Source organism: Pithys albifrons, chromosome 9 (genome assembly GCF_047495875.1).
Source record: "Pithys albifrons albifrons isolate INPA30051 chromosome 9, PitAlb_v1, whole genome shotgun sequence".
Lineage (NCBI taxonomy): Eukaryota > Metazoa > Chordata > Aves > Passeriformes > Thamnophilidae > Pithys > Pithys albifrons.
This window is the reverse complement of record NC_092466.1, coordinates 30,686,540-30,710,979: the sequence shown is the minus strand read 5'-3', so window position 1 is coordinate 30,710,979 and position 24,440 is coordinate 30,686,540. Positions and strand designations below refer to the sequence as shown.

General features: G+C 40.4%; 1 protein-coding gene across 13 annotated transcripts in view; it reads left to right on the top strand.

The window, feature by feature from the left end:
- The window catches only part of ANK3 (ankyrin 3), a 353,784-nt gene that overhangs the window by 313,271 nt on the left and 16,073 nt on the right, over nucleotides 1-24,440 (top strand). For 7 of the 13 annotated variants that reach the window (XM_071564343.1, XM_071564342.1, XM_071564344.1 and 4 more), the window contains 7 exons: nucleotides 714-795; nucleotides 5,056-12,756; nucleotides 13,396-13,470; nucleotides 14,344-14,475; nucleotides 15,498-15,641; nucleotides 18,851-19,523; nucleotides 21,426-21,804. In XM_071564343.1, the coding sequence (XP_071420444.1) occupies nucleotides 714-795; nucleotides 5,056-12,756; nucleotides 13,396-13,470; nucleotides 14,344-14,475; nucleotides 15,498-15,641; nucleotides 18,851-19,523; nucleotides 21,426-21,804 (9,186 nt within the window). The remainder of the gene's footprint in view (nucleotides 1-713; nucleotides 796-5,055; nucleotides 12,757-13,395; nucleotides 13,471-14,343; nucleotides 14,476-15,497; nucleotides 15,642-18,850; nucleotides 19,524-21,425; nucleotides 21,805-24,440) is intronic. The other 6 variants (XM_071564346.1, XM_071564347.1, XM_071564352.1 and 3 more) reach the window with 4 other exon arrangements.

Sequence of the window (24,440 nt, the reverse complement as noted above, 5' to 3'; positions counted from 1 at the left end):
ATCTTTACATTTTGTGCATATTAAAAAATCCCCTCCCATGCCTTTTTTTGTCCTTAATGTATTCACTTTAAAGCCAGTGTACATTGTGGTGTATGTGCTTTTGGGACAAATCTGGGGCGAAATATTTAATTGATCGAAGTTGTACTCTTATGAATGTTTTATGTCTGTACCTGTAGTCTTTTGTGTTGATCTCCTGTTTCTAGCCAAAGGTGGTTTATTTTACAGGGAATGAATAATATCACACTATTTCTAGTAGTGTGAAGCAGTTTATCAAGTAATAACAGGATAATGTAGTATCAATATACTTGAAGACAGGGTTATGAGCTGTGTCTGCTATCTAAGCTCTTCTGCCTCATAAGCAGAGACGTGAACAGGGAGGAACCCATGGGCTCACTCTTAGGGTTTCAGCCCTTCCCTGCTTGCTCTGGAAAGATAGTCATTCACAGCAGGTTTCTTTCACCTCCAGCAGCCACACTCCCTGCTCTGCTGTGCCTGACACTCATCACATGGCAGACAGGAAAAGAGACCGGCTCTGTCCCTTCCCTGCCAGCTTGCCCAAATTTGGCTTCAGCATGGCATCCTGAAGCTGAATGGACACACCCATTCTCCCTTGTGGAGTTGTGGCAGCCCATCCTGCTGAGGTTTGAGGATTTGTTCTGTTCAGGTGGGGGTAGGACGCTGAAGGTGCTAAACAAGGCTGTGTTTTGTTGCAGACGGAGAAAGCCGACCGGCGCCAGAACTTCGTCTCCCTTGCTTTACGTAAGCGCTACAGCTATCTGACTGAGCCTGGAATGAGTGAGTTGCTCTTACCAAAGTACTAAACCATATCGATGTGATTTTTCATAAGAAGAGACATTTTTTCTATAAACGTTGTATTTGGTGTCACTCTGGAAAAAAAAAAGAAAAAGCATAGAAAACCCCAGCTGTCTAAAACAAAACTCTTGGATGGTCTGTGAACTCTTGTGTTGTGAGAGCTTGAAGAATCCTGACTGGCAAAATACGTGTTAGATAAGTAAAAATACAGTAATTTTTAAAAATGCCATGTAGCTTCAGAATAGGTGGATTACAGACTCTCAGAAAGTCTGTTCCTCTTCCTTTTGAAACATTAGAGAGAGGTGCTATAGAAGGGAATGTTATACTGAAGTTCAGCAAGTCTGGAGAAAGCCATTCAGATTAGCACTTAAATGTTTAGATGCTTAGCTAAAATAGACTCTCTTATATTTTATGTTTTCCCTCTTCTTTCTCCTCCCCTTCCCTTTTTCCTCTGTTCCCTGCAGATGCTTTTTATTCCCTGGCACCACACATTGCTTCCTCTTAAACTTTATGTTCCTCTTGACCAGACCTGTGGCATTCCTTTCCTTCCTAGTTAAATACAATAATGTATTTAGCTTAGCTTTTCTTCCCTCACCTCTCCTGAGGTTGACTGCTATTGTTCCCCATTTCCAGGCTTTTTCTTGCCTTTTTTTTTTTTTACTTGTGACTTCTCAGTTGCTACCCTGCAACAGACCCCTTGATGTAATTCCATAAAATCCATAGACAAACTTCATCGGGTCTTGGGAGTTCCCACTGGATGGCTGCTGTTTAATTATCCTATAAGATCTGTGGCTTCTTTGGATCAGATGTGCTCCAGAATATATTACACTTCTCAGTCCTGGAAGAAGACTTCAAGCATATAACATCTGAAGAAGCTATCAGATCTGCTGAGACCTCTTGATGGAGTGTTAAGGTATTGTCACAGGCTTGATGGGAACGGAGAGACAGGGAAAACGAAGCTGCTTGAAAGGATGTTGATGACTGTGTATATTCCTCACAATAAATTTTTCAGCCCACATTGTGGGGAAGAGAGAAGGTATTATTTATTCAACAAATGTCCATTAAGTCTCATTTATAAAAAGTTGGTGGGAATAAACCTAAATCCACTTGAGCTGTACTCAAAAAACAAAACAAAACAAAAAGATGGATTGACACAGTAGGAATTACTGTGCATTCTTTACCTATTCTATCCTTTTTTGGCAATGATTGTTGCTTAGGGTTTTGAGCTACACAAAAAGGTTATACAGATATGATTGATTCTGCCAGGAAGGAGCATAGGTAGTGGCTTGGCTTGAGCACCACCTTCTGGGCACACAGAGCATGTAGTTCACAACTCCACCTGCACGTGCTGGTGGGAGGGGAGGAGGTGAGCTTGGAGGTGCAGCTCTTCCAGAGAGCACACGTTGCCCAGCACAGGAGGAGGATCCCTGCTGTGCCTGCTTTACACCACAGGGAGTTTGCTCCAGGGATTGCATACGAGTGAGAACTTCTACCTATTTCCAGGGAACTTGATGGCAGAGCTCTGGCAGTTTTGGTAGCAGCAGCTATTGTTCTTTTTACTCACACAAGTGTGTGTGTGTGTATGCAGTGTACACAGACAGATTGTTAGCTCTGCACACCTGTCAGTGTGGAGCACATTCCCCTGCCTCCCTGTCTTTAGCCCAAAGAGCCCCTCAGGTCTTCCCAGCAGTGAGGTCCCCACAAAAAGGGAGTGCAGCCATGGGCTAAACCTGCTGGGTCCTGACTGCTTGAGGCTGAGGAGGTGCAAGGCTGAGCAGTGCCCACTTGTACGGGTACACTCAGTGCTTTTCATTACCAGCTACAAGGAAGTGTAGCTTGATGCACAGAAGGTGGTAACTAACATCAGTTATCTAACAAAAATCTTGGGTGCAGTGATGGAAACTGTCAAGGCCAAAAGTACCCAGTAGTCAAAAAGGTCTGTTGCATAAACCCACTCTTTAGAATATTATCCCACTCCAAAGTCCTGCATGGTTGGAATGATTTCTTTGCTACTTCAAAACAGTAAAATTGCCCTGTTGCCCCTGCAGTTCATAGCTACACACAGGTAAATTACTGTTTTTCTTTGTACTGATTCTTCTCCTCAGCTTCAATAAGGAGCTCAGAAAAAGCACATTAAATGTATCTGAATTGGTGATTGAATATGAGAAAGAGCAGTTGTGAGGGCAGTCTGTTGGTTTGCTTGACTAGTAGTCAGTCATGGTAGACTAGCTCATCACAGTGCAGTGGGGTCTCTGAAAAAGTATTTCCTAGCACTAACTACTGAACAAGTTGTTAGCTCTTTTCAGAATAATTCTGAGGTCTGTTTCTTAGACTCAAGACTGTGTGAACCTTTGATGAATGTTAGTAGCTGCTGCTAATTAATCTTCATTATAAAGTCTAGCTTATTTAATGAAGTAGAATATGTTGGAGGTGTTTTTGGAAGGGGAGTGGAAAGAAGTATATTTGGACTTAAAATAGCAAAGAAAAATGACTATTTCTTGACTTAGGCTGTGCCAATCAGACCTAGTACTCAAGCTCTCTTCAACCTTAATGTTCTCATACTGCAATATCACCAGCCATCCATATTGCCTTCTGGGCTTTGATTGGCTTCTGTAGGACCAGCAATTTCTCCTTGCAGGATATGGACCTGTGGTGCACTGAATAGTCACTATTTTGTAAGGGGGTGTGTGCTTTAACAGTTTAGTATTAGCCTTGTTGAGCTTATTCCGCTGTAAGTTACTGTCTGTATCTAAGACAGATCAAGTAGGTTTGACAAATTATTAGTATAACTTCAGAGAAAGGTATGTTGAATAAATTTTTTGGATATTTTATCTCTAATTCCAACTTTCAAGGAAAAAAAAGGTCCTCAAAGTTGCTTTCAATGTCAACTCTGAATGTTATTGCTGTATCAGAGGATATGTATGTGTAATGGAATTCCCAGAAATACTGTCTGGCATGAATGCCTCTGTGATGCAAAATGTGGTTGGTGATGATTCTCTTCAAAATGCCTATGAATAAGTTGAGAGTCCTGGGAGATGATAACATTTATCAGGTTTGTCCTTGCCAGGAATTTATTTCATAATATATTTTTCTTTGACTGCTTTTCTAACATTACCTTTTGAGAACTGTAAAGTTGAACAGGTCTGTCATTGAGCTGATACAAGAAAACTCCTCAAAAGGTACCGAGACACTACATCTTGTAGAAAAAGTGTACTCTTCTTTTAATGACCTCTTGTGAAATGGTTTTGTAAGGTTTACATATTTGTGCTTAATACACCATACAAAATGTATTAATCCCTGTGCTCGTTTTGACATGACATTTGTGCATGAATAAAAACTGATTCAGTTGCTTTGCCTGCTCACGTTTATCATATATCATATTTTCCATATTTCATGTATGACATGCTTCTTAAAATCATTTCATGTAAAGTTTTATTTTAGTTTTTACCAAACAAAAGGAATATCGCATGAGAGACAAATGCATATGTTCCTTTCTTTCTTTTTCCTTTCTTTTTTCTTTCTTATTTTTTTTTAATGTTGACTCAGAAAAGCTCTTGCTCTTATTGGCTTTGTGAGTGTGAAGCATATCCGAATTGTGCATGGAAGATATAGATTTGAATTTATTCCAGTTGCTTCACAGTTTGCACATCAATTGCCTGTCACTTAAAGGAATTTTGGGTTCTGCATGAAATAGTTCTGAGTGGCTTAAAAAAAGATTTTAGCTATATAATGTCATTTTACATAAGTTTATATTTTTGTATAGGTTCAAATCTGAATAGAACAACAATAGAAATTATTAAAAGGATAATTTTAAGAGTTGCACAAAGCAGAGACATATACCTAAACAGGCAAAATAGAGCTTATATGAATATTTCAGAAGTAGCACATCAGAAAGTCAATAGGAAGTAAGAGAAGAAATTTTGATGTGGCTTTTTTTTTACCTTATGGATTCCTTCCTTGTGTTTTCTGTTTTTCATTGTTTGCAGATTTGGTTGCTATGTGCTTTCTGTCTTTCATTTCATGTTGCTTTTTGGTTTTGGACCAGTTATCAGTATATGGCTTGTTCCTAATTTCTTTCCTTTTTTAAGTCTTCTTTTGCCTCCTTCATCCCAACTCATGCAAACAATTGTACTGGCTTTTTGTAATATTACAACGTTTACTGACCAATTTTCTTCTCTGGTCTCTCTGTTTTTTAATCATTTTTGTTGATTTTTATGTTTGATTTTAATTTAACGATTTAAGAAACAGTTGAACGGAGTGCAGGAGCAACAAGATCCCTACCTGCTACTTACTCATACAAGCCATTCTTTTCAACACGGCCATATCAGTCATGGACAACAGCTCCAATTACAGTGCCTGGGCAAACCAAATCAGGCTTCACATCCTTATCAAGCTCTTCCTCTAACACTCCTACAGCTTCCCCATTAAAATCAATATGGTCTGTTTCTTCTACTTCTCCAATCAAATCCACATTAGGAGCTTCTACCACATCTTCAGTTAAATCTGTTAGTGATGTAGCATCTCCGATTAGATCGTTTCGGACAATCTCTTCACCAATAAAAACTGTGGTATCTCAGCCTCCATACAATATCCAGGTTACTTCAGGCTCTTTCGTCAGAGCTCCCGCAGTCACAGAAGCTGCTGGTCTCAAAGGGCTGGCTTCCACTACCACATTCCCCTCTCGGACATCTCCAGTGACTACAGCAGGATCTCTCTTGGAGAGATCATCCATAACCATGACGCCTCCAGCATCCCCCAAATCCAACATTAACATGTACTCTTCAAGTTTGCCACTTAAATCGGTCATCACATCAGCATCCTCACTTTTATCGTCCCCTCTAAAGTCAGTGGTGTCACCTGCTAAGTCAGCAGTTGATGCTGTTTCATCCACTAAAGTCATGATGGCCTCGTCTCTCTCATCACCAGCAAAACATGTAGCTGGGCACACAGATGTACCATTGCTTAATGGGTCTGTGTCACCTTTGAAATATCCATCTTCTGCCAGCTTAATAAATGGATCCAAAGCTGCAGCTGTTTTTCAAGACAAGATTGCTGCAGCTGCACATTCTGCAAGTTGTGCTGCTAACGCAGTTGCTGACACAGCTGAGAGAGTGTTTTCAACAGCTACAACAATGTCATTTTCTCCACTCAGGTCATTTGTATCTTCAGCACCATCAGCTTTCCAGTCAATGAGAACTCCTCCTGCAGGTGCTTTGTACACAGCCCTTGGGTCAATATCTGCAACTACCTCATCAGTAACTTCATCAACAATAACAGTGCCAGTATATTCTGTAGTCAATGTTTTGTCTGAACCAGCATTAAAGAAGCTCCCAGAATCGTCTTCACTTACAAAATCAGCTGCTGCGTTACTGTCACCTATTAAAACATTGACTACAGAGGCACGCGCACAGCCAACCTTTAATCGAACGTCATCTCCAATAAAATCATCCTTGTTTTTAGCACCCTCTGCTCTCAAATTGTCAACACCATCTTCTTTATCCTCCAGTCAGGAGATCCTGAAAGATGTTGCTGAAATGAAAGAGGATCTGATAAGAATGACTGCAATATTGCAGACAGATGTCGCAGAGGACAAACCGTTCCAACCTGAGATACCAAAAGAGGGTAGAATTGATGATGAAGAGCCCTTTAAAATTGTTGAGAAAGTAAAAGAGGACTTAGTAAAAGTTAGTGAAATTCTGAAAAAAGATGTGTGTTTAGAAAGTAAAGGGTCGGCTAAAGTATCCAAAAGTGATCAAGGACACCTGTCTGAGGATGACTGGGTAGAGTTCAGTACAGAGGAGATTGATGAAGCGAGACAGCAAGCTTTGACAAGTCCTCCTGTATCTGTTCCAGAGAAGGTCCAAATTAAAACTAAAACCATGTCGGACAAGGATTATAGCTTGTCAAAAGTTATTGATTACTTAGCAAATGATATCGGTAGCAGTTCATTAACAAACATAAAGTACAAGTTTGAAGAGGGGAAAAAAGAAGGTGAAGAGAGACAAAAGCGCATTTTAAAACCAGCTATCGCTTTGCAGGAGCATAAACTTAAAATGCCTCCAGCCTCCATGAGGCCTTCAACATCAGAAAAGGAGTTATGTAAAATTGCAGACTCATTTTTTGGAACAGACACTATTTTAGAGTCTCCAGATGACTTTTCTCAACACGATCAAGATAAAAGTCCCTTGTCTGACAGTGGCTTTGAAACGAGGAGTGAAAAGACACCTTCTGCCCCACAAAGTGCTGAAAGCACAGGGCCCAAACCACTTTTCCATGATGTACCCATCCCTCCCGTCATTACAGAAACGAGAACTGAAGTAGTTCATGTTATCCGCAGCTATGAGCCATCCTCTGATGAAATTCCAGAGCAGAAGGCAGAGGAGCTGCCAGCCTCAAAACCTACCCCTGCATTTATGGAGCTGGAGCAAAAACCTTCTGGGTCTATTAAAGAGAAGGTTAAAGCTTTTCAAATGAAAGCCAGTGGCAGTGAAGAAGATGACCATAAATGTGTCCTTAGTAAAGGTGTCCGAGTAAAAGAAGAAACTCATATCACTACAACAACCAGAATGGTTTATCATAAACCTCCATGCACAGAAAGTACATCTGAAAGAATTGAGGAAACAATGTCTGTTCATGACATAATGAAAGCCTTTCAGTCTGGACGTGACCCTTCCAAAGAACTGGCTGGTCTGTTTGAACATAAATCATCAGTAACGTCTGATGTTACCAAGTCTGCTGAAACTTCACCACAACATGCAGAGAAGGACAGCAAAATGAAACCCAAACTGGAGCGAATAATAGAGGTCCATATTGAACAAGGTAATCAGGCTGAACCTACTGAAGTCATTATTAGAGAAACAAAAAAGCATCCAGAGAAAGAAATGTATGTATATCAGAAAGACTTACCTCGGGGAGATATTAACTTAAAAGAGTTGGAAAAACATGATGGTTTCCCTTGTTCAGATGAACAAGGTCAACAAGAAGAAGAGGAGCTCACGGCCGAAGAGTCACTTCCTTCTTATCTGGAATCCTCTAGAGTTAACACTCCCGTGTCCCAGGAAGAAGACAGTCGCCCTAGTTCTGCTCAACTCATGTCTGATGACTCTTACAAAACACTGAAGCTTTTGAGTCAGCACTCAATAGAATACCATGATGATGAGTTGTCAGAACTAAGAGGGGAGTCTTACAGGTTTGCTGAGAAAATGCTTCTTTCAGAAAAGCTAGATGTGTCTCATTCTGATACTGAGGAGTCAGTTACTGACCATGCTCTACCCCTTAGTGCAGAGTTACAGGGGACTGATAAACGATGCAGAGAAAAAGTAGCTACTGCCCCCAAAAAAGAGATTCTCTCCAAAATCTATAAAGATGTATCTGAAAACGGTATAGGTAAAATGTCCAAAGATGATCACTATGATAAAGTGACAGTGTTACACTACACTGGAGATGTTAGTAGTCCAAAACATGCAATGTGGATGCGCTTTACTGAGGACAGATTAGACAGAGGTAGAGAAAAGTTGATATATGAAGACAGGGTGGACAGGACTGTTAAAGAGGCAGAAGAAAAACTGACTGAAGTATCACAGTTTTTTCGAGATAAAACAGAGAAGTTGAATGATGAGCTACAGTCTCCAGAGAAAAAGCAGCATAAAAAAAATGGCAAGGAAATACATTCTAGCCAGAGCTCTGCCAGCAGCAGCCCCGAGAAAGTTCTGCTCTCTGAATTGCCGTCGTCTGGGGATGAACGGAGTAAGGTGAAGCAGTATGCACATGATGGGAAATGCTTTCCCAAGGTGGATGAAAGAAGAGCATCCAGTTTGCCCAGCAGTCCTGAAAAAAGGATATTTGTGCAACCTGCAGAGGACTCTAAACGAACTATGGAACACAAAGGAAGTGCTCAGCAGACTGGAGGACCTGAGGCTTCACAGACTGGATTTCAGCTGAAGCAATCAAAGCTCAGTTCCATTAGGCTTAAATTTGAACAAGGTATAAGTCCAAGGAGTAAGGACATAACTCAAGAAGACAAAAAGCTGGATGGTCAGTCCAAAATTCCAGTAAAGAAATTGCAAGAAAGTAAGTTACCGGTGTATCAGTCTTATTCCAGAGAGAAACACGCAAAGCAAGTAGAGGTCCCTGATGGGACCACAGCTCTGCAGAAAGAAATGAAAATACAGGAAGACCTTGTTCCAGGTAAAGGGAAAGCTGTTGAAGACTCTCATGCTTCAGACACACAAAAACAAAGAGCTGAGATGAGGAAAGTCGTGCCAGAATCCTTTTCAGAACCACAGGCAAAAGACCTGGCGTATGCCTCAGACTTAACAACGAAGGGACACTGGGACAAAAAAATATACAGGACATGGGAAAGTCCTGGAACTTCCAACCATAAAACACAGAAAGAAAAACTTTCTCATGTGCTGGTTCCAGATACAGTACAAGAAAACCATGTTGATCATGCTGAAACTAAAACTGACAAAAAAAGTGAATTTATCACTGTGACAGAGCACAAACTGGCCACGAATGGAATTCATTCAGAAGAAGTGAAGGAACTGACTGTAAAATCTCCCTCAAAAAGGGTTTTATACAGAGAATTTGTTGTCAGGGAGGGGGAACGTAATGGTGAAGTGACTGATAAAATATCCAAAAGGAAAGAAGAAATTGCTGTGTCCCATATTCCAGTCAGAATTGTTGAGGAGAAGAGAACCATGCTTGATGGTGTCTATGAACTTTCAGCTAAAGTGTCCCAGTCAGCTGTGATTAAGGAGAAAGTTGAAAGACAAATTGGTTATGTGGAAGATGAAAAAATAAAGCATTCAGAAATCAGAAAAAATATCAAGCAGCAGAGTTCAATAGGCCTAAGTCCTCCTGCTGAGGAAACAGAGCTATCCCCTAGCAAATCACCAGATTCTTTAGAATGTAGCCCAGGAAAGGAATTTCCCTCCAGTGACTTAGTTGAGCCTGGTGGCAGTGATTACTTGGGTAAAGTTGCACCACTAGTAAGCACTGAGGGAGTGAAAGAAATTAAGACCTTACCCGTTTATGTCAGTTTTGTTCAAGTAGGAAAGCAATATGAGAAAGAGGTGCAACAAGGAAATATTAAAAAAATTGTCAGTCAGGAAAGTAAGACAGTACAGGAGACAAGGGGGACATTTTACACATCTAGACAGCAGAAACAACCTCCTTCTCCTCAAGGTAGTCCAGAAGATGACACACTAGAACAAGTGTCCTTTATAGACAGCTCTGGTAAAAGCCCTTTAACACCAGAAACACCGAGTTCAGAGGAAGTGAGTTACGAGTTTACATCTAAAACACCCGACTCACTAATAGCTTATATCCCAGGCAAGCCCAGCCCTATACCTGAGGTGTCTGAGGAGTCAGAGGAGGAAGCAGAGGCTAAGTCGACATCTGTGAAACAGGCAGAGGTTGAGGAACCACAGATTGACAAAGCATTACCTAATCTTATAAATAAGGACTCTAACAAAAGACCCAAAGGTAACAGAGTTGCCTATATTGAATTCCCTCCTCCTCCACCACTGGATGCAGATCAAGGCGAGTCAGAAAAGAAGGCTCATTATTCCACTGAGAGTGAAATGGAGATGACCGAAGTGAACTTGCAAGATGAACATGACAAATGCCAGCTGGCTGAACCCGTCATAAGAGTACAGCCGCCGTCTCCTGTGCCACCGGGAGCAGATGTCAGTGACTCCAGTGATGATGAATCTCTCTATCAACCTGTTCCACTTAAAAAATATACGTTCAAACTGAAGGAGCTGGAAGATGACCAGAAAGAAACCTCAAAACCCAGAGCCCCTGAAAAGATTGAGAAACAGAAAGAGTTAGGACATCCCCCTTCTGGGAAACCTAATGAGTTTGACATTGGGCTTGACTCACCCCAGAATGATGTAGTGCCAAATGGGAGTAACAATGACCAGTCTGTCACAGAGTGTTCCATAGCAACCACTGCAGAATTCTCCCATGATACCGATGCGACAGAGATTGACTCTCTTGACGGTTATGATTTGCAAGATGAAGATGATGGTTTAACTGAGAGTGATTCTAAACTTGCAGGTCCGGCAGTTGAAACCAAAAAGGACGTATGGACTACAGAAGGCATTCTAAAGCAGACTGATCGCTGCTTTAGCCAGAGTAAGCTTGAAGTCATTGAGGAGGAAGGCAAGGTAGGCCCTGAAGAAGACAAGACACCTTCAAAGGGTCCAGCTTTTGAAAAAGCCGGAGATAAGAGCGATAAGAAGTCAGGGGCACAGTTTTTCTCTTTGGAAGGGAGACACCCTGACAGGACTGTATTTCCTGATTCGTATTTCAGTTACAAAGTAGATGAAGAATTTGCAACACCTTTCAAAACTGTGGCCACCAAGAGTCTAGATTTTGATCCATGGTCCAATAACCGAGGTGACGATGAAGTGTTTGAGACTAAATCAAGGGAGGATGAAGCTAAGCCATTTGGTCTGGCAGTGGAAGACAGATCTCAAGCAACAACACCTGACACAACTCCAGCCAGAACTCCAACAGATGAGAGTACGCCAACTAGCGAGCCCAACCCCTTCCCATTTCATGAGGGGAAGATGTTTGAGATGACTCGCAGTGGTGCAATTGACATGAGCAAGAGGGATTTTGTTGAAGAAAGACTCCAATTTTTTCAGATTGGTGAGCATACTTCTGAAGGGAAGTCAGGGGACACGGGGGAAGGGGATAAAAGTACAGTCACTGCCATCACACAGCCACAGGCAGGGGACAGCACTGTAGAAACAAATATAGAGAGACCAGTAGAAACAACAGCAGTTGAACATAAGCCCGGCATCCAGGCCAGTGGAGATTGCATGGAACAAACACTTGGTAGTAACTCACTGGAGAAATCATCGGCAGCAGTAAACGCTTCTAAAGTTGATCCCAAATTGCGCACACCAATTAAAATGGGAATTTCTGCTTCCACCATGACTCTGAAGAAAGATGGCCCTGGCGAAGTGACAGATAAGATAGAAGCTGTGATGCCAAGTGGTCAGGGATTAGAAAATGAAACTGTAGCAGTGATTGCGAGTTCAGCTTCTAGCCAAACAAACTGTAGGCAATCAGAAAACACTGATTTTCCAAAAGATAATTTTAATAACAACAACAATTTGGATTCATCTGCTGTCCCTACAGATGATATTACCTGTAATGTAGTGCTAAAAGAACATTTGGAACCGAAATGTTCCCTCCAGAAAGCTAATCAAGCAAAAAGCACTTCAGGAAAAGGTACAGGGACAACACAAGGACACAGAGTAAGAGATAAGCAAAAACCACATGGAGAGCAGCAAAAGTCAACAGAGTTGGTAGGGGCTAGAGGAAAATCAAAGCTTCCTGTAAAGGCCAGCTCAGTAAAACAAGCTTTTTCGCAAAATAATCTCCAAAGCAATACAGGGAGTAAAGTGAGAGGGGCTAGTAAGCCTGACAAAGCAAAACAAAACAATTCCTCTCCCTGTCTAGAAGCAAAATCTAGGATTCCTGTAAAAAGTACCCATAGAACTAATCTAGCTAGAAGAACTCCAGCCCTGCCAAAACAAGAGCAGGTAGAAAAAGAAAAACCCAAACAACTTCCTTCTAAATTACCAGTAAAGGTAAGATCTACCTCCGTCACCATGACAACTGTTAAAGTAAGGAAAAATCAGCTTAGGGAGGTATGTAAACATTCTATTGAATATTTTAAGGGAATTAGTGGTGAGACATTAAAGCTTGTGGATCGTCTATCTGATGAAGAGAAAAAGATGCAGTCAGAGGCCTCTGATGATGAAGAAGACAGTACATCAAGGAACACATCATTATCAGAAGCTACTCAAGTTTACCAGCCTTCCATTACACCGAAGTCTGCTAGAGACATGAGAACAGAGGCAGCATCTATAAAATCAAAGATTGAAAAGGCCGACAGTGAGAGGAGGAGGAGTAAGAGGACTGGTGAGAATGAAGGCAGTCAGGTTTCTGGAGCTCTCATGGCTCACCTCGTGGAGATCAAGCCTAGTTTGTAAAACTTTCAACTTGTTGATCCTAGTGCATGAACTGTTGTGATTGCCTGTGGAGTGACTTAACTGTAGTTTTCATTCTGTCATTGTCATCTGTATGTGCTGTCTTATTCTCTTTTTTCTTCCTTCCAACAAATTCTGTACTGTAGAAAGCTAGTGAAGCATGCCAAAGATATTCATGTAACTCAAAAATTGATGTAATTCAGAAATTGAGAGATGTCTTTTGTGACAGCAAATTCATTCCATCAAAGTAGAGAAAATAGATGATAATCTGGCCTTGGTGGTTTTCACCAGTAATTGAACAACTTGTCTACAGTCTAAGAGCTAGATTTGTCAGCATGTTTGGTTTCATTACACGACATCATATAGTTTTACATTTGGCTTTACACAGGTGAAAATCTAAAAGCCGTGAAAAATTTTTGTTTCATAGGTTATTAGGTCACACAACCATTCTAGTAAACAATATAAGCACCGTCAACTTAGTGAAACTAAAGCTATTATTTATAGTAAACTATTATCCGGCATTGTGGTTTTCTGTGCAAAACCTTTTTAATTGAGAAATTGTAAATCACAGGTCCACAGAGTCCATGTGAACGGACAGATATAAGGATGGCAATTGTAGCTGATCACCTAGGACTTAGCTGGACAGGTAAGCTTTTCTGCTTTAATATTGAAATTAGCCTTAGCTATTGCATTTTCAGGTAATCTTTTACCAAAAGATCCAGCCAGACTGCATCAGGCTCTCCCATATTCACAGCAAGGCAGCTTCCCCAAATGTGCAATGCATTGCTGGGCAAAGATACCCAATAGGAAATTATTCCTTGGTCTCATAATAAAGCAAAGAGAAGCTCACAGGGAAAATAGCTACATGGCTGTTCTCTCAAGACATTCCTCCAGGGAGCTGAGATGCTCTACCTGCTCAGGCTCAGGGCTGCCTCTGGAATATCTGCTGAAGATGGACAGCAGTTTCCCCAAAGCCCTGGTTACAGGGAGCCCAGCAGTGCCCCAGTGAGTCAGTGCTGGGGGGCAGGTGTATTTCCTGACTGAGTGTCCCACTGTGTGTTGGTGAGCAGAGCTGGCCCTTTGTGGCCTTGGAACTGCAGCAGGCAGCTCTCCCTGGGCGTAGGTGACAACAGCACCAGTGCTGAACTGCCCAGCAAGCTCTCAGAGGCATAACAGTCACCAAAAGAAATAGAGTTTATAAATTAGCAGTGATTAGGTAGTCTCCAAGGAGGATTCTCTCACCATGTTTAAGTGGCTTACTGAGTATAAATATGATAATAGCTCACACAGATGATTCAAATTAAAAATTATGTCTGTCTTAGTAAAATAAAATACGGGTATATAATGCCATGTTCATTGTTATCCATGAAGTTTGTGTGAGGTAGTTTTGTTGACATCTACGTGATCAATAAAAGATAGAATTTTGAAGCCTGACAGGATGATTGAGGGAGTTGTACGCTTTGTTTGGTGTTTTGAGGTTTGTTTCCTTTTCTTGCTTGCTTTTTTTTTGTCTTTATAGAACTGGCAAGAGAGCTAAATTTTTCTGTGGATGAAATAAACCAAATCCGAGTAGAAAACCCAAATTCTCTTATTGCTCAAAGCTTCATGTTATTGAAAAAATGGGTTACCAGAGATGGGAAAAATGCTACAAGTAAGTTCAAGGAGTTGCTTTTCTTGTTTATAAGTTATAGTCCATTTCATCTGTTAACCAAGTTGAAGAAAACAATATAAATGTCCTTCACAAACCCACTAGGAAAACAAGTTTTGGTTATATTTTTACCAGAAGTCAGAAATAGGTCATATTTATTCACTATGTACACAGAAGGAAATAAAATCTGTTCCCCACATCCATAATTGATGGGACAAGTAATGAATTTAATTTCCAGTAAAGAAAATATTAGGGAAAACTTTCCAATAACAAGGAACGTGAAATACGGAAATAGACTGCCTGGAAAAGTGAGGTAATCTCGCAGTATTGTAGGTCATAGGAAAAGACTCCACCTGCTCCTTTAGGGAGTAATGGAGACACTGACTCTGTGCTGATACTTCTGGATTTATCTGTGCATTTCCCTTGAATAGCTCAAGCTGAAAGAGAGGATTTGATTTTTGTGTTCAGCCAGTGGTGTTTGTTACTGTTCTCTGATCCACATACTCCTGCAAACTATTTGAGTCTACTTTGATCTCTTTCCCTGTAAAAGTAATTTCTAGTATTACTCTTTTCTTATGATGAGATTATTGTAAATGAGTTTTCATGATGTACTCCATGAACAGCTTTAGATGCGTTATTACCTACATGACTGCCTATTCTGTTTCTCAAAACTGAATGGTAAAAGGATTTTTACACTCCCTTTACACTCCAATAAAAGGATATTTTGTTTCAGTAGTAAGTAAATATATTCTTTAAGAACACTCTCACTCTGACCGTATTCTTTGGGCCTTTTGTGGTGTAATATAATTACACTTGGACAGAGTGTAGTCTCTTAATAGATGTATATCTTGAATAAGTAGGCAGCTGTATGACTGCTTAGGCAAATGATGGGGTTTGCTAGAACCAAAGACATTGGGACCTCCCAGCAATTTGTACGTAATGTGATGTGAACGTAACTGAGAAAAATGACTGCACAGTTCTGCAATGCTGAACTTTTTTTCTGACATGTTTTATTTTTTTTACAGCTGATGCCTTAACTTCTGTATTGACAAAAATTAATCGAATAGATATCGTGACCCTGTTGGAAGGACCAATATTTGATTATGGAAATATTTCAGGCACCAGAAGTTTTGCAGATGAAAATAATGTTTTTCATGATCCTGTCGATGGTAATTGAGTTCCATAGTAATATTTAGTTCAGTGACATGTCTAATGATACAATAATGTTGTATAAACTTGATTTAAAAAGAGATTTTAAGTTCTACAGCCACAATTGTTTTAAATGTGTAAAGGGGGTTTCCTCTCCTAAAGCATGCTTATGGTATGATGGCATAGACTCATAAAATATCCTGAACTAGTAGGGACTAATGAGGATCATTGAGTCTGACTTCTGGATCTGCACAGGACAGCCCTAAGAAACCCATCATGTGCCTGGGAGTATTGTCCAAATACTTCTTGAACTCTGGCAGGCCTGGTGCTGTGACCATTTCCCTGTTCCAGTGTCTGATCACTGCGTGAGAAACCTTTTCCTAATGTTCAGCCTAAACCTCCCCTGTCACAGCTTCTGGGATCCTGTCACTGGTCACCAGAGAGAAGAGATCAGTGCCTGCCTCTCCTCTTCCTCTCGTCAAAAAGCTGTAGACTGCAATGAGGTTTCCCCTTAGTCTTCTCTTCTCTAGCTGAATAAACCAAAAGACTTGAGCCACTCCTGGCGTGGCATCCCCTCTACACTCTTCACCATCCTCATGGCCCTCCTTTGGATGTTCTCTAGTTGCTTAATGTCTTTTTTATATCGTGGTGTTCCAAACTGCCACAGTATTGCAGGTGAGGCTGCCCCAGTGTGGAGCAGAGTGGGACAATCCCCTCCCTCACCCAGCTGGCAATGTTTTGCCTGATGCCCCCAGGACATGGTTGGCCCGCCTGGCTGCCAGGGCACTGCCAGCTCATGTTCAACTTGCCATCCACCAGGACTCCCAGGTCCCTTTCCATAGCACTCCTTTCAGGCATCTCATTCCCCAGCCTGTCTGTACATCCAGGGTTACCCCATCCCAGGTGCTGAATCCAGCATTTCCCTTGTTGAACCTCATGTGCTTGGGGGTTTTCCAGTCCTCTGATTTGTTGAGGTCTCTCTGCAGGGAGCCCTCCCTGCCTTCAAGGGAGTCAACAGCTCCTCCCAATTTAGTATCATTGGCAAGCTTGCTTAGTACACCATCAAGGCCTGCATCCAATTTGTTTATGGAGATATGTAGCTGCACATTAATATCTCAAAGAATAAGACCAGGGTCCCACTAATATGTGCCAGAGTCAACTTGTTCCCACCAAGGTCAGCGTCAGTTGGCAAGACGAAGTTTTTCTCCTGCAGCAGTTGTCCTGTGAGGTTCGCCCATGTATATTTTAACATATTGCATGCTTGACAAGTTACCTGTAAATATGTGTATTCTTTGGCTTCCTGTCTAGATAAATAGCAATAAGAAGTCTTCAAGGTAAAAAAAGAAGGAAGAACAAGGGGAGGAAAGTGCTTAATAACTGCATAGGATAAATGAATGTGAAATTTATTATCAAGTGTCTTTGAGGTAGTGAACATGAATTGCTTTATGATTTTCACCTGGACCATTTCTACAATGACAGCAGAAAAACAAGATAATGTTTTATTAGTGCATCTTTTTCAGTCTGCTAATGGCTAAAATTGTGTAATAATATTTTCATGTGGAAGCTGTAACAACTTAGAACTATGCAGGTTAATTTTGAGTCAGATTAAAAAGATAAATGAAGTTCTGCTTGTAAAGCAAAATTTCCATAAGAATGCTTTTAATTATCAGTATATTTGAGATGCTAAATGTTGGGGTTTTTCTTATTTTAAATGTTAGATAACGGGCAGTGGATTGTTACATTGATTTTTCTCACATGTATTGTAAATAGCTCCTTAAATAAGATTTTTCTTTTATAAGTAACATTTCCTTTGCTTTTTGTAATTTGTTCAAGTATGTATTTGGCTTTCTCTCTTTTTTAGTAAGTTTTTTTTTCTTAAGAGCATAGAAGCTCAGTGTGCTTCCATTATGGAACAACATGGCTGGTCATTGAATCATTGCACTACAGAAATAATTTTCTGTTGACATTTTAAGAAAGTTGCTCTTGAAATGTTGCTTGCACCTTTTAATAGCAGCATCAGTGTTTTTAGGAACAAAATCACTTTTCTGCAGTTGCTTTCTGTCTCTCCTCTTCTCTCAACCTTCCTCAAGCTTCCTTTCCTCACCAAGACCAGACCACCTTTGCCTTTCTCTCAGCTGATTCAGGAAACAAAACCCCAAGCCCTGTTAATGCCCCTCCCTTTGCAGGCAGCACAATGTCAAGTTAACCCCAGAGCATGTGTTTTTTCCTTTCGTAGGTTACCCAACTTCATTTGGCAGAATGAGAACTTAAGGTTTCGTTGTCATTTTTATACGTGTATATTCAGTTTAATCCTTTCGTATGGTTTTTTTCATGTTTTCATCAATTTTTCTTTTCTCTTTATTTGATCAGTGTATCTGATTGTACCAATGTCACCAAGATCACCTCAATCTTCAAGATCACCAAGATCTCCTTACTCATCACAGTCCTCTCACCCGTATAACTTCACTGTACCTGAAATATTCATATAGCTCTCCCTCGTTGTGTTTTTGTTCTCTTATCTCTTTCTCAACTTCCTTATTTTAGTTTTTTATCCTGATGTGTGTTTAGATCTACTCTTTTATAGTATCCTCATTAGGATCCATTTCTGTTCTTCATTCTTTAACTATTCCATTCTCTATGATTAAATTAGAGGTATATATTAGTAACATTGTATTTCTGGTATTTTCTATTTTTATATAAAAGCATATTAAAAATGTGGACCTGTTTTAGAAATAATACCTACTCACAAAAAAGTGGCTATCCTATGTTATGATTTACTGCTTTCTTTAAAATCTGTTTATTAAACTTCTAAATTTAAAAAAAAAAAAATTGGGAAATAAAGATTTACACAATATGGCTGCAAGAGATTGTCTTGTATATAAAGAGACAACAACCCTTGTCCACATTTGATTTATTGCATGCTCATAAGACAACCTGCTATAGCTTGAAAAGGTTAAAATGGCTGCAAAAACAGTTGCTGAAATCTTTAAGGACTATTAACAAAATAGTCAAAAGTACTGGCTTCACTGTACTATTCACTAGCAGTGCTCATTCTTTGTTCCGAATCTTTTGGACAAAGTAATGAAATCTATCAGAACTGCATTGGTTCTCAAACACCTGCACTTCCTCATATGTTTCATACTTTATGTAACCCATGAATCATTTGGCATTTGCTTATTTGTTGCTCCATGCTTCATCCCAGTCAGTCCAAATGTGCTGTCTTTCTTAGGTTATCCCTCCATTCAAGTGGAACTGGAAACTCCCACTGGGTTGCGCTTCGTGCCGCCCACCCCTTTCCATCAGGACGATTTCTTTAGCGACACCTCTAGCCTAGAGTCACCCCTTAGAACTCCCAGTAGACTGAGTGACGTGTTAGTGACCTCCCAGGGACAAGTAGATGGTACAGCAGCAGCACCGCCAGTGGTGACTGAAGAAGACACTTCACTGGATGACAGCAAAGTCGATTTCTCAGTGCCTAGAGAAGGAACACCTAAAGATATTTCCATAGGCGAGAGCCAGTTGGAGGAAGTGGACCTTAAGGATTTTCCACGGTATCTTGGTAGTTATGGCGAGATATCAAAAGATGCTAAACAAAGGCAGAGTGAAGAGACTAGTAAAAGAGGAGTAAGGACTGAACAGCCTGAGAGAGAAAAGTCTGGTACTGATGAGGAGATGACGGCAGAAAAGTTTAAATCTCTGTTTGAGGACATTCATCTGGAAGAAGGAACTGAGTCTGAGGAGATGACGGAAGAGAAAGTATGGTCAATTCTTAAAGGTGTTCAACAAGCAGAACACGAAATGTCTTCAATTACAGGTTGGCAGCCTGACTCGTCAAGTGTCTCTGAGCCACCGACGTCGGGACGCAGGATAGCTGGTAGCCTGCTAGATCGCTTGGATGATAGGTGAGCACCCTTGCGTTGGAGTGTGTGTGTGAACCAGCTCTCCCACACTGCTTCTACCTCCAGGAGTAGTGCAGAGGCTTTAAAAGAAAAAGTAATAATTGACTTGATTTGGCCTCAGACATACTTGTCTTTAAAAGTGTATACAGGCATTTGAGAAACATTTTCTATTATCTTTATCAGATAATATTACTTTTTGTGTTCTTTTTCTTGTATATTTCTATTTTTAATTAATCTAAGTGTTGCATAAATAAATGTAGCTGGAATCAAGAACAGGATCTGAAACCAGGATACTACATTACTTTTATTTCTGTAGTACCTTTTTGCAGTTACATTTTCCATTGCATCCCTTTGCCTTTCCTCAGATACTTGTTACTTTTTCCATAAGGCGATTTTTGAATTGTCACTTTTTGTAACATGTACTTCAAGCATATTATGTCATGCTGATTTACTAGACTTTTAAAGAGATGAGTTGCCAGACATAAGAAGGTAAGAATGGTGATACAAATCTTTATAGTTCTTTATATTGTCTCCCAGCAGTCACTGCAGGGGATGCTCACGAAATGAGAGTGGATGTATATGCTGTGTTCCTCCTGTACTCTCCCAAGCTCTACTTGTCTTCAGCATAATGATCTGCTAAGATGGATGCTTTCTATATATTTATCCTCAGTGCATTTCTCTTGCATGAGCTTTTCCAACCTCCCCTTGGACCTACTTAAGCTTTCAACATTCACAATGCGTGTTGTTCAGCCCTATTGGTGCCCATCAGGTGAGGGGCTCCTGCTTGCCTTTGCTTTGAACATGGCTCCTGTGATCAGTAACTGAAGGAGCCAGGTCTGCAGGAGCTGTAAATCAGCACAGAGTCATTATCTGCACAGTGATCGTTTGTCAGGAGTTTACATCCTTTGCATCTTTGACTCAGGATGTTTTAAGGTTCCAGGGAACATAAGATACTCTTGTATTGAATCCAGTGGGAATTTGGCCATTGATTTTAGTAACCTGTTTATCTTTCAGGACTGTAAAGCACTTGAAGTGCTCCTGATGTGATTCCTGTTGTTAAGCAAGCATCGTTATTCTGCATTTTATATTGTGTTAAATTAGTAAACCAGATCATTTTGAGAAGTAGGAGGGCTTCCTTAAGAAGATAACACGTTAATTTCTAGCTAGATGAATTTACTTTGCCATCTTTTATTAGAATTTTGCTAGCAAATAGCTAGCATATTTTCATATGTAGAGTCATAGTTTTTAACAGAAAGTGAGCAAAAATACAAAGAAAAAGAAAACTATGCATAAGAAGTGCAGATTAAACCTATCCAGAGCGAATCTGAGGCAAAATTTTGATCAGTTTTCTGTAACCTTCCTTGCCTTGATGTATTATTGAAACTTTGCACTGTTTAAGGATTTGTTTTCAGATATCAATATTTTTTCAGAGGCATAACTTACTTGAAGTACAGATATTGTACTTTGGGAGAAAATAACATAGCCTGTTTGGTCATTACTGGTAATTGCATAGTAACAGATATTTTCATCACCTCTTTGGTTAGAGAGCTGGTTTAAGAATTAGTGCCTTGAGGATTTAGCTCATGATTATATAAGGGAACTGGTAGGTTTTGTGTATTGGGTTTTTTTCTCTTTTTCCTTCCCCACCACCAAGTAGGAGATTAACCTAAAACATTTGACCTTGTTTCCAGTGCCCACCATGTTTTCATTGCTTCTGAAATGATACCATGATGCAGAAGACAAGGTTATTAGGTAGATCGATGTTTGCAAGTGGAATCTAAAATTTTACTCTTCTCTGTGTGAAATGTATGTGCTAAGACTGAAGGCTCAGTAATAGGCTTGATGCTTTGCCCTTCTGCCTGTGATTTAAACACTGAACAGCTGTCTATTCCTGTTTTCTTGTAGTTCGGACCAATGTAGGGATTCTGTTACCTCATACGTCAAGGGAGAAGCAGGGAAGCCAGAACTAAATGGAAGTCTATCTGAATCCATATCAGAGGCGAAAACTAAATCCTACATCCAGGAATCTTTAAATGATGTGGGAAAACACAGTGACAAAGAAGCTCTGAAAACAAAGCCCCAGAGCTCAGCTGGTACTGATGAGCAAACATTATCATCAACAGCATATCAGAAATCTTTGGAAGAGACTAGCAAGCCAGCAACAGAAGGCAGCAAAACATCTGTGCCTGTCAGTGTGAAGAAGATGGGCTGGAGTACTTCTGAGGATGGCAAGCCAAGAACAAGCATCCAAGAGGAGGAGGGAGCAGTAATGTCTGAACAGAAGGTACAGTATGTCCTGTAATAATTAACGATGTGAAGAGTCCCTGTTGCTTGACATATTGCTTGACATAATTTTTTTCAAGACTTGTAATGTTATTTGTGACAGGGTTAGGGTTTGGGGTTTTTATTTTATCCTTCTTTATGCCTTTTCTATTTATTACTGAATTGCGAAAAGTGGAAGCTAGTGGAAATTTTATTTCTGTTGTGAATAAGATGAGGTGGAATTGGAGCAGGCAGAGGAGCCAAGCAGGGCTGCATAATCCTCTGCCTGACTGGCCCTGAGCCCTGGAAGAGGTTAGAGCAGCTTCTGGAACTGCTGTCCCACATGGCTGGGGAACAGGCCCTTTTCCTGCTCTTACATACCACCTGTGCAAACAGTGCCAAAAACCTCAGCTGTCCTCCATCTGTCTCCACTAAGGTGTTGCCACTGGTTCACACTCTTCCTCTGGCATTTAAGTGTGCAAAGAGATGTGGAAGCTCTTCATGTTCCTTGTCCCCAACACTCCTTACATTTTTTTTAACTCTGTTACTTTGCAGCAAAATAAATTTTGGGTGATATTTAATCTCCTCCTTACGTTTTTTTGTTTGACGGCCTTGTTCATCCCAACTTCACAGTCCATTCAGCCAAGAGGAATCAAAAGATTTGCAAACACATAAAGCACTTTCCCAGGTGGTATTTCTTTCTTCTTAAAATACTGAGGGGCTCCCCTTCCTTTCTGTCTTGCCCAACTCGTACATCCTTAGCTGCACAACTCCAGTTATAAGTTACTTTCTGACAGTGAGGATTTTGATAGCTTTCTCAGTTGCTTATAGTTATAATTCCCAGAAGCTTAAAAGTAAAGTTGATTCAAAGGATGGCTTGGAGCCCTGTAGTTGTGTGTACCTCACATGCCAGCAATGGGAGGCTTGCCACAGAATAGACCTCAGGGCTGGCAGGGAACCAGGCTGAAAAAGGGAATTGCAGAATTTCTGCTATTTTTCTCTCCCTGCTGAGATTGTCTTTTCTTGGGCCTAATGCAGTAGGAGATTGTAACTTCTGGAAGAAAGGTATTTTAGTAGAATTGCTTCTACATGGTTCAGCTCTTTTTTTATTGTAGCATAATAAAAAAGTTGTCTGTGGTGGGCTGCAATAAATCATTCATGTTTAAATTAGTTCATTTTAAACAATTCTTTTGATTATACAATGAAGAATTCTTTTATTAGATGGTAACATAATCAGTCTCAGCAGTTATGCAGCATATGATTGTTATTATCTTGTTATTAGTTCGTGACACAGTAAGATCTTTTCTAATGTTCACTAATTACTGGAATACTTAAAAAAAATGTAAGGCAGATGGCAGAGTTCCTTCGTGTTGGTAGGCTTTGGGGAGACCTCAGGCTGATGGTGCTGTGCTCTGATTAAATGCAGCAGTAAGTGTAGATGCACACTGGAATGTTGCTGAGGGTGTGCTAACATGCTGCACTTCCCCCTCTGCATTCCCATCAGTGGGAAGATAACTTGTCATACACTCTTGTGTGTTCTTTGCTTTTGGATATCCCATCTGGATTGAGAAGAATAAGTGAGTGGGGTTTTTTATGTGTGCTCTCTGCACTACTTCGCTTTATTGGTAAAGGCTGCTAATCTTATCTACTAAATAACACGTCTTTTTGTAGACATGATCTTTGAGTAAACTGGTATCAGGAAATAATGTCATTTTTAAATGTGGGTCTCTCACAAAGCCTGAATGGCTACGAAAGCAGCATCTGTTAGAATGACAGCAAGAACTGCTTCTAATACCTTGTTGATAATTTTTCAATGATATCTTCTAATTTGAAGTCAATAGTTTAGTTACGAACACAGTCCAATTCATGGTGAGACACTTCAAGTGCTGTCATGAAAACAGAGTGTTTCAGCTGCAGTCTTTCTGCAAGGTGTTCTTCAGAAATGCTCCATAAAGAGAAAAGTATGGAAGAAGCAGATTTATTTCTGTGGAAAGAAAGGAGGAACCAAATAAAACTGCTTCCCAAAGTAAGAGATTTTGTTCTGTGGGAAAGGGCGAGGAAGCAATAGTCACCCATCTGCAGGAGAGGGGCTGCATCAGTGTTTTGGCACATGGTTTGCATCAGACAATTGATATTGGGCTGACACCTGGTGACATGGATGAAAAAAATCTTTGGCCTCATCCCAAGTCCACATAAATGCCCAAACATTTACAAAAGCAGTGCACTGATGGTGTAGGTCATATAATTCTCTACAAATGCTCAAGCATCAGATTCCAGTGAGCTTTTTAAATAAGAGGAGCACAGCACAGTTGCTTGAGTATTCCAAAGAGGATGATGTCCGCCGCATGGTAAAGGTGACTCTCACTGTCAGAATTCCATCACAGATAAACCATGTGAAGCTGTTTATTAAAAATAACTCTTGCTTTAAAGCTTTTGTGCCCTCTGGAAATCTTCTGTTTCTTGTTGCTTTTTCAGAATAGGGTTGTATTCTAATTTTTTGTATCTATATTTGATTAGTGCCAGAGGACTGCAGGAGACTTTACATGCAGATGAATGCTGTCATCCTGCCCTAAATGCTTCTTGTTATATAGTCCTTTTTCTCCTCCACCCACCTATGCCCACTCTTATTTTACACATAATTTCTGAGAAATGCTTCTT